Source organism: Typopeltis vanoorti, chromosome 7, assembly GCF_054136105.1.
Source record: "Typopeltis vanoorti isolate ZY-2024b chromosome 7, IOZ_Tvanoo_1.0, whole genome shotgun sequence".
In the NCBI taxonomy this organism is placed as follows: Eukaryota; Metazoa; Arthropoda; class Arachnida; order Uropygi; family Thelyphonidae; genus Typopeltis; species Typopeltis vanoorti.
Genome location: NC_143555.1, coordinates 84,397,946 through 84,412,335, shown reverse-complemented (window position 1 = coordinate 84,412,335; position 14,390 = coordinate 84,397,946). Strand labels below are relative to the sequence as shown.

General features: G+C 35.3%; 1 protein-coding gene across 1 annotated transcript in view; it reads left to right on the top strand.

The window, feature by feature from the left end:
- The window catches only part of LOC150104823 (dnaJ homolog l(2)tid, mitochondrial-like), a 156,185-nt gene that overhangs the window by 107,095 nt on the left and 34,700 nt on the right, over nucleotides 1-14,390 (top strand). Inside the window, exons 7-8 of the mRNA XM_090395999.1 lie at nucleotides 949-1,013; nucleotides 13,988-14,116. Of these exons, the coding sequence (XP_090252125.1) occupies nucleotides 949-1,013; nucleotides 13,988-14,116 (194 nt within the window). The remainder of the gene's footprint in view (nucleotides 1-948; nucleotides 1,014-13,987; nucleotides 14,117-14,390) is intronic.

Here is a 14,390-nt window from a genome sequence, read left to right as displayed (position 1 = left end):
GATTACCAACTGCATACCATATTAACGAAACTATATTCCAGGAAATTGATGAGGCCAAGGATTTGGGAGTGTTGGTGGATAGGAAGTTGAAAGTTCAGAGGACCTATTATCGACCAATTTGTCAATAATAGGTCCTCAGGTGGAAATCCAGATGACCAGACACAGATCTGGTCATCTGGATTTCTTGGAGATGTGGACAAGGTAGAGTGAATTCGGAGATGAATGACCAAGCTGGTGGCAAGTCTGTGTGATGCTCTGTACAAGTAGAGATTGAAGATTTGTAGGTTACACAGGCTGGTTGATTGGAAGATGAAAGGGAGGAAGTATGATAGAGACATACAAGTTGCTTGAGGGGAAGGTTATAGGATTGATGTGGAGGAAATATTTCATTACATGAATAATGTGAGAAAAACTAGAGGTCATCCATGGAAATTGAGTAAGAGTGTGGTTAGCAATGGTGTGAGGTCTAGATTTTTTGTTTGGAGAGTGGTGAATGAGTGGAATGGTTTGTCAGAGTCAGTTGTGTGCGCTTTGTCGGTGAATGATTTCAAGTTGTGTCAATATGTCAGGTATTGATAATTATTATTTTTGAAATGGGCCTCATGTGATGAGTCTACAGACCCCATGGAGGTGCACATAATAATAATACTGCTATTTTTTTTATTTTATTGAGCATTTGGCAAATGATGATCATACTTGGTTACAAAACCAAAACTAATAAAACCTAACATAGGGAAGCAATTGTAAAAAGATTCATAATTAAATTATGATTATTTTTACATGGTGCAATAAATCTGTCATTTTGCCTAATTCAGATGATAAAAGGTGTCTGGTTTATGTTTTTGTTATTTGTTTTCATCTGTTTTTTAGCTTCTTGTATCAGCATATATATATATATACACACACACACACACACACGCATTTTCACCTCTTCCTGTTTTCAATTAGGTGTTGAAGATGGACAACGTGTACGAATGAACGTGGGGAAAAGAGAGGTGTTTTTTACTTTCAGAGTAAGTTTTTTTTTATCTCTTTTGTTGAATTAATTTCATCTGCAATTTAAAATAAATTCTCACTATATAACAAATTTACCACTATAACAAACTACTAAAGCAATAATGCTATTTTAAAAGAAATTCACTGACATATTATTCCTTTCATTTCTTATTGGTGCAATTCACTCTTACAGTGGTAAGAGTCAATTGCACCTTGTACTTTTAAAGTTTCTGTTTTACTAAAAAATATGTATAATATTAACAACAGGTATACTGTTGCAATATATCTGTTATGAATAGGTGATGATACTTGTTAAAAGAAATATGTCTTTGTCGGCAATTATCTTCTTTTTTCTAGCACTTACTTTTTATGGAAATTAGTTTTTTTTTTTTTTTTTCCTGGATTGAATCATACTGGACAAGAAATTATACTGTTTTTATCTATTTATATTATTACAAAATATATTGGTGGAAGATTAGTTATGTTAATCTCCCACCTTGTCTATATTCAATCTTTTGGTTATAGTCATCATGGGGAGTAAGATAACATTTATATGTAATTTTTATTTTTTTTAAATTTTATTTTTTTTTTTGTTTAGTGGTTGGTTCAGATTCATATCTGTGATTGACTTCAAAATCAGCATGTTGTGAATTTCAAAGAACGAAGCTCCAGTATATATAAAATATATAAAAAAAATTAAACTGTTTACTGTAAACATATAAATATATATACAATAGATTCAATTCTGTATATTAAGCAATTCTCTCTCTCTCTCTCTCTCTCACTCTCAGGAGAGCTGACATTTGTATTCTCTACAGGATTACAATTAGCAAATTCTAATACTCTATATATCTAACCCTTTAATTCTGATTAAATACAGAAGATGACTATATGACCATTCTAGAATTAGCTAATATGGGCTCAAAGAAAACATTATTTCTGACTCTCTCAGTTAAAATTAATTTCTGAGAGATAGCATCAAATGCTATACAAAACAAGTTGAGCATAGCATTCAGCTGAAAATTCTATAGTTTCACTGGACCACATGTGAGCTTCCTGTCTTTATCTTCTTTTGTTTTATTTGCTTTTTTTATTTTATTGTTTTTTTGCTCATTCATTCTGCCTTATCTCCTAAATTCTTTATAATACAATAAAAGTTAAACATCTCACTAGAATATTATACTTGCATGGCATCTTTTAATAAACAAGTTTCCTTAACACACATCTTTCCTTCATTTTGCTGAAGTAGGTATGAAGAATAATTGCTTTGGGAATACATTTAATTCCAAAGATCATAAAGCTGACCTCCTGGCATGACTCTTTCATCGAACTCCTGTATAAATGACCGAGAAAATTCCCTTCTACCATATCGGAATCCGAGCACTGTATTCCCCCTGTAGTTTTTCACCAAAAAGAAATTAGAAAATACTAAATAACTTGGATATTAAAAAGTATTCTGGTCCTAATGGCATCTTTTCGATTGTTCTCAAACTTTGTTCCTGAGTTAACACCCAACTTGCATAGTCTTCACAGTTTATTATACGGAGTGATAAAAATTAAAGTATTCCTGTTTAAAGCTTTGTGGAGCACTACTCAGTGATCCAAATGTTGTGAAATTTTGAATACATTGTGCATCATGCGGAAGTGATATCTGGGGGGGGGGGTTCCAAAATTCGCCACCAGAGGGTGCTATATGGTGTACCAAATTTAGATGTAGTAATTTTTCTGTGTGTATAAGGAGAAAATTCATACAAGCATAAATACCACATTTTTATTCACTTGCATTAGGCATTCATGGGCTGTGCTATTCAATGTGTTGCCCCCCCCCCCTCCTGGTATGCCACAAACCACATCCTTTGCACAGTGCGTTCAATGGCAGAATGTAGCTAGTCTGGACTGATGTTGCTCCCATGCTGTGTTAAGCTGTCTTTCATCACTGACAAGTTACCGGGATGATTCTGATATAAACCCTGATTTGAGAAATCCCCAGAGCCAGAATTCACAGGGGATCAGATCATTGAGAAACACACGCCTGATCATTGTGGCCTCTGTGAAATGTTCTCAAAGTATCTCCTGTATGGATCGACTGATATGTAAAGGAATCCCCCCCCCCCATCCTTCATGAAAATGACTGAATCCATGCACAGGTGCTCTAGCTGTGGTACAAAAATTGTTTATCATATTGTGACACCTATCAGTAGTAACTGAGCAGGTCCAATGATAAACAAAGCTGTAAACCTGCACCAGACATTAACTTTGGGTGAATGCAGAGGAATTTGTTGAATTACATGCAGGTTTTGTGTTGCCCATACCCAACAGTTGTGGATATTCACAGCTCTGTTCAGGTGAAAGTGACCTAATCTCTCCCACAAAATCAGCCATGCAGCGTCCAACTCCACTCGAGTAAGGAATGTTAAAACGAATGTCAGTCAACTTTCAAAGTCCTGCTAGTGCAGTTCAGGTGTCAGCATTATCTTGAATGGGTAGAGATACAGAATCTTTAGTATAATTTTCCAGATAGTTGCATAAGGCACATCCATGTGTGTTGATACAGCACACACTGCAGGAACCAATGCTGTTATTCTTGGCCTACTCCACAATAACATAGCAACTTCATTCACTTGTGAACTGATTGGTTTGCAACCTCTGTTGGGTCTAATTCCCAGTGATGCCTTTTCTTCAAAACAACTAATCATTCATTGCAGAGCACATGGAGATTGGGCCCTCATCGACATTTGTTCAGCCAATGAAATTCGCCAAGTACGGCAACAGCATTGCAGGTGTTTAGGTAGTATAGCCTCATGAGCAAAGCACATTGGGCAAGGTTAATGCCATCACTGTGGATGGTATTAACAACCAGAATGAAGAGAAAAATCCTGTGTCCATCTTTTTAAACGTTTTTGGCACTGCCAAGTTGCATGATATGCAAATTCCATGCACTTGGTGTTTACAATGTCCCTTGATGATGAATTTTGGAACTACTTTTTTTTTCCTCAGATGTTGCTTCTACATGATGCACAATGTATTCCTGCAGTTTTGCAGCATTTGGATCACTGAATAGTGCTCCATAAGGCCTTAAACAGGGATACTTTAATTTCGAATCACCCTGTACACCTATGGTACTTATCCCAATGCATGAAAGCAATCTCATATCTATCCTATTCCAAAAAAAAAAGGGTGATAGAAGTCTACTTTCAAACTACCAACCAGTTGCCATCACTTCAGTTCTCTCCAAAATAACAGAAAAAGTTATCAATAGCCAACTCCTCCACTACTTAGAGATCCACCTTTTAATCAGTGACTACCAGTATGGATTCTGCCATTCGAGATCAACAGCTGACCTTGTAGCTTACATCACCCATCACTGGACACATGCCATGAAGAAACTTGTGCTGTTGTCCTCAACATTTCCAAAGCTTTCAACTGTGTGTGACATTTTGGTCTGCTTAACAAATTGCCATCCTTCAGTCTCCCTGCCACCCTCTGTAATTAGCCAGCTTTCTCTTTGCGAGTCATGATAGATGGTCCCCGCCTGGTCAGTGTTTTTTACCACTGTGCTGTCATCACTACTTGTTTCATTTAGCAGTTTTTCAAAGTAATTACTCCATACTTCAAGGATATCTTTTTCTCCCGTTTTCATGTCACCTTTATCATCTCTAACTCCTTTTACAGCACTCCTTCCTCCATTTCTAAACTTCTTCAACAACCTCCAGAATTTCTTACCACCTTCTTGATATTTATTTTCTATGTTCTTGCCAAAGTCCTCCCATGACTTTTGTTTAGCTAGTTTTACACAGTGTTTAGCCTTCTTGCATTTGTCTCTGTATTCTCTAAGAGCACGAGCTGATTTATTTGCCAAGAACTTTTGATATGCTTTCTTCTTTTCCTTCACTGCCTTTTTAACTTCTTGTGTCCACCATGGAGTTCTAATTTTTCTGTCCTTACAGACAACCTCACCACATGCCTCTCTGGCAGAATCAATGTTTTCTTCAGAGTTTGCCACTGAATCTCTAAGGTTTGATTCCTGTTCTCAAACTCTTTCATTTTTTCTTCAATAATATTTGTATATTTTAGTCTACAGTTAACATCTGAGAGCTGCTCAACTTTTATTCGCTTTAAAACTTTCTTACATGTTATTCTTTTCAATATGAAATTCAATTTTATCCTGCTCAAGTCTAAATAGTGATCACTTCCAATTTCAAATCCTCTGTACATGCTTGTGTCCTGCACTGGGGAGAAAACATCACTGTCAACAATAACATAGTCAATGAGACTTTTCTTATTCCTTGCCTCTTCTCTCCATGTGAATTTGTGCACATTTTTATGTTGGAACATGGTGTTAGTAATAACCAGTCCATGTCCTGAGCAGAAATTCAACAGGTATTTGCCATTATTATTAGCTTTGCTCTTTTCTCCAAAATTTTCCCAAAATATTTTTCAATTTCTGACAATCATTTCCTACTCTGCTATTCAGATCCCCAACAAGGACCAACTTTATCTTTTTCATTGTGTCAGTTGCTTTTTCTAAAGCATCAAAAAATTCCTCCACTTCTACCTTAGTAGAACCTTCTGTGTGATCATAGGTACAAATAAGTCTCATTGTCCAGTTCCCCATTCTGATATTTGTCCACATCACGCTACTTGAGATTACCTGCCATTCAAGAAGATTAGTCTCATATTTTGTGTTGAATACTATGGCTACTAATTCTTTTCCTTGATTGTCATTTCCTGAATATAATATTTTGTATTATTGCTCAGAAAGATCTCACCAGTTTTGGTCTTTTTTGTTTCAGTCACCCCTATTATGTCGATCCTGTAATTATCCAATTCCTCAGCTAGCTCCATTTCTTTGTCATTCAGGCTTCTTATGTTGATGGTACCGATCTTTAACTCTGGTGAGCTTTCAGATTTGTTCCAGTAGCTGACTTTTCGCTGTTCGCACTGGTTCCCTGGCAAAAATAATGGTGACCTTGTTTAACTGGGCAACGCCCCAGCCGGCATGAAATTTTGTCATGTTGTACCATCATTTTGTATATTGGTTTAAGCCAATAAGAATACAAATTGATCGGCTAAACCACAAATTGCCAGCCCATCCTTGTTCGTTCAGTATCCAGGTAGATACCCAACAGGGTGCACCACAAGAAGGTGAGGATTGGACATCAGGTCAAAAGCACTGGTCGGTTCTCCGCATTCCTTTAAAGGCTATGTGGAGGTCTCCTCTCAGTTATACAGCTTTGACACCCTTAAGCACCCAGAGTTGTAAGTCAGCAGTTAGAATTGAAGGAAGTACAGGAAGATCGTTTAATGTTAAATCTGATGTGAGACAAGGATGTACATTATCCCCTCTGTTATTCATTATCTATATGGATCACATTATGAAGGAAAGTGGTATTAAAAATGATATCAGAATTAGAGATATTAATGTCAGCTCTTTGTTTTATGCGGACGATGTTATACTTCTAAATAAATCCGCTACATGTTTGCAAGATTCTTTGACTAAATTGAATGACTGTTGTAATAGATACGGTATGAAGGTCAGCAATAAAAGACAAAGACAATGAAAATAGGTAGAATCGTTGAATATGTCAATTACGTTGTGAACGGAGAACCTGTTAAACAAGTAAAACATTTCAGCTACTTAGGCATGATTTTTAGTGAAGATGGTAAATTAAATATGGAAATAGATAACAGAATCATCAAAGCTGGTATGGTAGGAAGTCAATTGAATAAATTCATATTCGCATTGAATAAGCGAGAAATTAGTCGGAACACTAAATTAGCTGTATACAAGACAGTGTTCAAACCAGTTTTAACTTATGGATCTGAGAGCTGGGTCAGAAGTAAAACACTTGACTAAAGACTAGAGACCGCAGTTATGATAGACCTGAGAAAGATTAGAGGCGTGAACAGATGGCATCAATGGCAATATCATATAAAAAACGAGGATATTAGGAAAGAACTTGACATTATCAGCATCGAGGAATGCGTTAGCAGAGCTAATCTCAGGTGGTATGGTCACTTAAACTGAATATGCGAGGAAAGATTAGCAAAACAAATGTTCTCTGCCAGGTTGGCAGGAAAACAACCAAGATATAGGTGAATTGGTACAGTACAAAGTGCCTTAGATGATAGAAATATAAAATCTGATAATGTTGGGGTCTTGACAAGTAGCAGACTGATTTGCAGGAAAATTGTAGATAGGAAGTTAGTAATGATGTAAATTTTTCATGTAGTAGTATCATATCCTGTACACCCTTTGAGGATACCTATCAGCAATTTGATGATGAACATACAGTAATATGGTTGACTGTTTAGATACAATTAAATTTCTTTTGTATTGCCACCACGTAACCACATGATGATTGCAGTAATACTAAGGATGCAATTGCATTAATATATGCAAACAAATATATGTATATATTTTATATTAGTTCATCATATAACAAAACTTAAATATCATTAATGAAATTTCACTTGGTATATATAATGCTGTAGAAATCAACATAATAATTATGTGAGATTTTTACACTTTGTGACTAGACTACTTATATATAAAGTCTGTTGACTTCACATCAGTTGCCTTAATATCACATAATTCGGAACACTTCCTTTTGGACATGTATGTTGCTATGCATTATGGGAAGAGTCACTACTCAGATCAATTTTGACCTTTATTGAGATCTCATCAGTGGCGACCAAACCCAGTAATGAATTGAGAGACTTGCTCTGTAGTATGTCGATTAAGACATACTACAGAGTATGTCTTAATCTTTATCAACTATTTTCATTACCTTTGTTTTATAATGATAATCAAAACTAATTAACTCCCAGCATAATCAATTGCAGCAATTGAAGAAAGGAATACATTATTCGTATTTGTGAATAAGATCAGATCATCAGCAACCTAATCCAGATCATATGTATTCCAAGATTGTTAGACAATGTTAATCCTCAGAATCCTTATTCCTTACCTTGCAGAGTTTTGTTCATTCACAAAATCAATTGCAAGACTAAATAGAAAGTGACAGGACACACTTTCACACTCTCAACTGGGCTTACTCCAGTTGTTATTTTCAACCATTCGCTATATTCTTTTTTTTATCAACTTTAATACAGGCCTCACTGTTATCATACATATAGCTGTCATAATGCCAATAAGTTTGTCATGTATTCCATAAGCTTATAAATCTTCCATAAATTTTGTTTATCAGCTAAATCAAAAGCCTTTTTGGAGTCAAATTAAATATAAATTGCCCAAAAATTATATTCTTGTTTAATTTGTATCCAACTGTGAGCAAAGTTTGCATGTGAAGTTTCTTCACAACTAGACTACTTGTATATAGAAGCTAATGACTTCATGTTAATTGTCTTAATATCCAATAATGATGAAGGCACACATCTTGTTGGGATGTGTACAATGCTATACATTATGGGAAGAGCCACTACCCAGACCATTTCAACCTTCACTGAGGTCTCATTAGTGGCAGCCAGACCCAGAAGAGATACCAAGGTTGAATGCAGAGTACATATATATCCCATACACAAGTAGTGAAAAGCTATAACACCTTATTATTAAAATACTCTGGATTAGATCAAGTTGTAAGTTTTTTTTTCACTTGGATATAAATTAAATCAAAAATGCCAAGAAATTATTTTCTTGTTTAATCCTTTATCTACGTCATCGGTTCCCAACCAGTGGTGTGCATACCCCCAGGGTTATGTGCTGTGCCATTCAGGGGTACACAAAAAATAATCAGTAATAGCAGAAAAACAAGTAAAGTAAAAACAATGCAAAACGTTAGTTATGGAACAATAAATGTTAAGTCTGAATCACTGCTAATGGAGACACTTCAAAACTAGCTCACATTAGCGAATGATGATTGGTGAAGGTGTGGCTATGAACCCCTCCCCACAAACCACTCTTCTACATACAGTTCATGTGTCACTTTTGTCACCCATCCTCCTTTCCAGAACAATCGCATGTTACTAAGAAATGACCTTTGCAATAACGAATCTTCCACTGACTTCCATTTGCAACGTTTCTAGAGTTTGATCAGTTCAGTTATTGACTGAACTGAGTATAAGTAAGTGTGTTGTCTTTAATTGTGATTCTTTTCAAGTTTTTTTATTTAATGTTTAAAATAGTTTCAATTATTATTGTCATTGATTTTTAAGTGTATCAGTTATGGATCACTGGTTGAAAACAGGAACTGTTAAAAAACCAAAACTTGATGTGGACATAACCCTTCACCAAGTACTTCTCAACACGTGTCCGCAGCTACGAGTACACCCACACCAAGAGATAGTAAAAAGGCGCATGCCTCAGGTACTACACAGAAGAAAAGGAAATACTGTGAAGAGTATATTAAATATGGGTTTTCATTTGTAGGGGATGATGACATTAAGATAGGCACTGAACAAAAGTGTCAGTATTTAAAAACAGCTATTTTAAAAATAAGGGATACAATTTATAGAAATGGGTTTAAAAGGGGTACACAAGTGGAAAAAGGTTGGGAAACAAAGGTGTAAGCAAACAAAGTTTGCATGTGAAATTTCTTCCCAACTAGGCTACTCATATATAGAAGCTAACGATTTCACATTAATTGCTTTAGTATCCCATAATGCAAAGAACACGTCCTTTCTGGCGTGTATAATGCTATGCATTATGGCAAAGGCCTTACCCAGGCCATTTTTATAACCAAGTGAAAAAACCTTTTACAGCTTGATCTGATCCAGAGTATTTTAATAATTATGTGATAACACTTTTTCACTACTTGTATATGAAATATATATGAATTCTGCCTTACTTCAACCTTCTCTTCTGGGTAGTGGTCCTTCCCATAATGCATAGCATTATACATATCTAAAAGGATGTGCACTTTGCACTATGGAATAACTAAGGCAATTAATGTGATGTCATCAGCCTCTGTATACAAGTAACCTTGTCATGAAGATATTTCATGCACAATTTTGTTTGCTTACACTTGGATAAAGGATTAAACAAGAATATAATTTCTTAGCATTTTTAATTTAATTTATATCAAGTGAAATATGTTTTTGAAGCCAACAAAACAAGTGATCACAGGTTTCTGAAATTCTAAACAGTTCTCGAGGATGTGCTCCAGTAATAATATTTAATCTAGCAGTTTCTTTCCTTTCTAAATCACTTCTCATCTCTAAGTTGCTTATCAGCCACGATCCTTTATCCTCTTGAGTATAATGATGCAGAAAACCTTGCCTGAAATAGACAATAAGCTGATTCACCAATAATTCTCACACACTGGCAATCTCCTTTGTTAAAAATTAGCACTATTTTCCTTCTGGTTAAGTCAATGTCATCAGCATAGATCAGATTTCTAGTTCCTAGGAATATGAGAAGATCATTGACATAGATGTTGAAAAGTAATGGTGATAACACACACTTCTCTAGGGAGGCCATTTGTGGGGGGGGGTGCAAACAACTCTTCCTGTCCCCCAGGTCCACAAAAAAAAAGCATCTATTTTCCAAGAGTGATTGAGTGTGGAGGAGTGAAGGAGGACAAGGTGATAATCTCTAGTTATTTCATATATTTTATTTCTGAGTGTGAGATGGTTTATGGTATTGTATGCTGCAGTTAGTTCTACAAAGACTGCTCCTGTAGCTAGTTTTTGCTCTTAACCATTTTCTATATGTTGAGTGAGATTAACAATTTGTGATATACAGGATTTGCCTAATCTAAAACCAGCCTGCTCAGCAATAAGATGGGGTTCGATTAAGGGCTGAAGCCTATTCATAATTAATCGTTCCTATAGTTTAAAGCGGTTACTGAGTACAGATATGGGTCTGTAATTTTTTGCTTTGGTTGGTGTTTTCCCTGGTTTCAGAAAGGCCACCTACTCTATCATGCCTCCAGATGGTTGGTATTCTGAGGCAAGTGTTGTATAAGTTTAGTAGCCACTCTTTAGCCCTGGATCCAAAATGTTTAATTTGTTCATTACAGATATCATTGAGGCCTGCAGATTTTATAGTTTTTAATAGGTTTATTGCAGCATTGAGTTCAGTAATCATGAAATCTGAGTTAATCGAATTTTGTTCCTCATTTAATTTATATATATAAATAATAATATAATAATAAATAAAAAATATGCGCTCAACTTCCTCATTTAGGGTTCTTAATATCTTATTTTCCAGGTACTTTTTAGGAAATTTTCCATTCAGCAGCAACTGGTGAGCAATTTGATTAGCTGTTAGCTGTGCCTAAATAAGCTGAATATTTTGCTTGTTCAGAATGGAAGTGATGTTTTCCATGATCCTGCCTATTTTCACAATTTTATTTTTTCAAGGTTTATTTTTGAACCTATAGCAATTTGTGCTGAGGATGGGTTGAGGAATTTTTGTTTATATGTTTTTTTATTGATTTTGTAATCTTTTTGGATTTTTCATTTATATTTTTGCCTGATCCAGAAACCCTGCCTTAGAGACCAAACATGAAACTTTTTCAAACCTCTAATAAATGGGGGCGGTGACCTCATGCTGGGTAATGAAATTCATCTTCCACCTAAAAACAATCACTGATATCCATGCCCATGACAGATTCAAACCTTCAACCTCTTGGTTGGAGAGTGGATATGCTAACCACTCAGCCAACCAAATCTCCTGGTGATTTGAAACAGGAATTTCATGAAACTAGTTGAGCATCTTAATAAACAATTTTACTACCAGTTGTTCCATGTGGTAAAACTACTCACAACACAGTTGCATTAGATCCTTGTTATATTCTGATATGACTGTTTGTCTTAAACCAAAAATCTGATCACGACAATCCTTATTTATTCTAAACTGGCTTATTCTTTGGAAAAGAATAAGCCAGTATTTCTCTTCCACAATTTTTTATTTTATTTTTTTTTTTATTTTTAGCCTCTTCTCAAGAAAACCTGCATGAACCACACAAGAAATATGCAATAAGGAAATTCATCTTTAATTCTCACATTCAATGTTATTTTAGTTGCTTTCACACACACACACACACACACACACACACACACACACACACACACACACACACACACACACACACACACACACACACACACACACACACACACACACAGCTTTATTAAATTTTATTTTGAGTGCATCTGTTCACTTACTTGCCATGAACTTTTGATGTGTGTGTGTGTGTGTGTGTGTGTGTGTGTGTGTGTGTGTGTGTGTGTGTGTGTGCATATAAAAGTTACCAAGTAATTTTATAAACTTGGTTATTTTACTCCTAATCCCAAGTAAGCAAACAGTTAAGTTACCAAAATAATCTCTGAAGGAAATATAGATGTAAATAAGTTTTTTTACCTTGGGAATAATGTATATTAGGGTTATCAAGTAATTTTATTAACTTGGTTATTTTACTCCTAATCCCAAGTAAGCAAACAGTTAAGTTTGCATCTGAACCATAGTTCAAGTCTAAAGGTGGGTAAAAACCTCAAAAAAGGTTGAAACCAGTCTGGGTAGTGACCCCACCCATAATGTATTGCAGTATACATCTCTTAGTGAGATGTGCTTTATATTATGGAAAATACTAAGAATAGTGATCAGAGCTTTACCCACCTTTACAATGAGTTGCCCTGGTGTTGCACTACCTTTAGACTTGAACTATGTTTCAGGTGCAAACTTAACTGTTTGCTTACTTGGGATTAGGAGTAAAATAACCAAGTTTATAAAATTACTTGGTAACCCTAATATACATTATTCCTAAGGTAAAAAAAAACTTATTTACATATATATATATATATATAGAGAGAGAGAGAGAGAGAGACAATTTCTGTATATTCCTGCAGAAAAACCAGGCAATTAATGCAACCTAATTAATTGCTTGGTTGAATCAATCAGTATACCACTGAGTCTCTGAGTGGTTTCTGTTCTTATTTTTTAATCTTTTCAATATTTTCTCCAATAATACTTGTATATTAGAGTCTACAGTTCACATCGAAGATGTTGGACTTTGATTTAAAAAAAAAAACTTTCGTACATATTTTTCTTTTCAACATGATAATCTTTATTCTACTAAAAACTAAATAGCAATTACTTGCTGTTTCATATATCCTGTATACTGTTTCTCCTAAAACAGCATGAAAATATCACCATCAACAATAACAGCCAATGAAATGTTTCTTATGTCTTCTCTCCATGTGAATTTGTGCACATTTATGTTACAACATGATGTTAGCAATGACTAGTCCATATCCTGAACAGAAATCCAGCAGTATGTGCCATTATTGTGAAACTTGATTATAGATATAACAGTTTACACTAAGTTGACTGAGTGGCACATCCATTTCGGCATCCAGTTAGCACATCCACTCTCTAACTAAAAGGTCACAGGCTTGAATCTTACCATGGGAATGGATGTTTTTGTATTTAGGTGGGAGATGAACCTCAGTGCGAGACCACCGCCCTGCTTATTGGAGGCTAAAAGTAGCTTGAAAAAGTAAGTTAATAATAATAAACAGTAATATGCCGACCTGGTTGGCCGAGTGGTTTGCATATCTGCTCTCCAGCCAAAAGGGTTGTGGGTTCGAATCCTACCATGGGCATGGATATTTGTAATTGTCTGTGAAACTACTAGTGGTGGTGGTGGTCAGCGGTAGATGTAGGTTGAGTGTAATTGGTGGAGGCGGAGAGTTGTAGAGTAGGTGCCCTCCCTCAATGAGTCTTTGGACTCCCTAAAGCTGTTGCCTAATAATAATATAAAAAAGAATATATGAAGTGTATTATTTTTGATGAAAAGAGTTATTGTTTACTGTATTAATCTAAATATACAGTAATTTTTTACTATGTGTTCAGCTTTGGTGAAACCCTCTGATTAAGCTTGGTAAGAATATCCTTTGCCTATATATCTCTAGAAGTAGCATTTATTTATTTTACTTAACCCGTTTAATGTTTTCCTTGATTTAGCATTTAAAGAAAGCTTGTTCTCCAGAAGCATTAAATTATTTGATTATACTTTTCTCACCATAGGTAGCCAAGAGTGACTATTTTAGAAGAGAGGGTCCTGATATACATACGGATGTCTCCATTAGTATATCCCAAGCTATTTTAGGTGGAACTCTCAGAGTACAGGGAATATATGAAGATTTAATTGTTAAGGTAATGTGAGCTAAATTTCAAGAGAAAGTTCATATTTAGGAAGTTACTTTGCATATTAGGGTTTCATGTTTTTTATGTGAATGCTACCCACAAAAGATTGTAAACCTGTAGTGCATTAGTATTATGAGTAGGTTAGGGATTTTTTTAATATTTTTATTTATTTTTAGATTCTGTTTACATTCTTCTTCTTCTTCTTCAACCTTTTGGTTCTGTCAACTGCTGGACGAAGGTCTCCCCCATGATTTTCCAGACCACTCGGTTTTCTGCCTCTCCC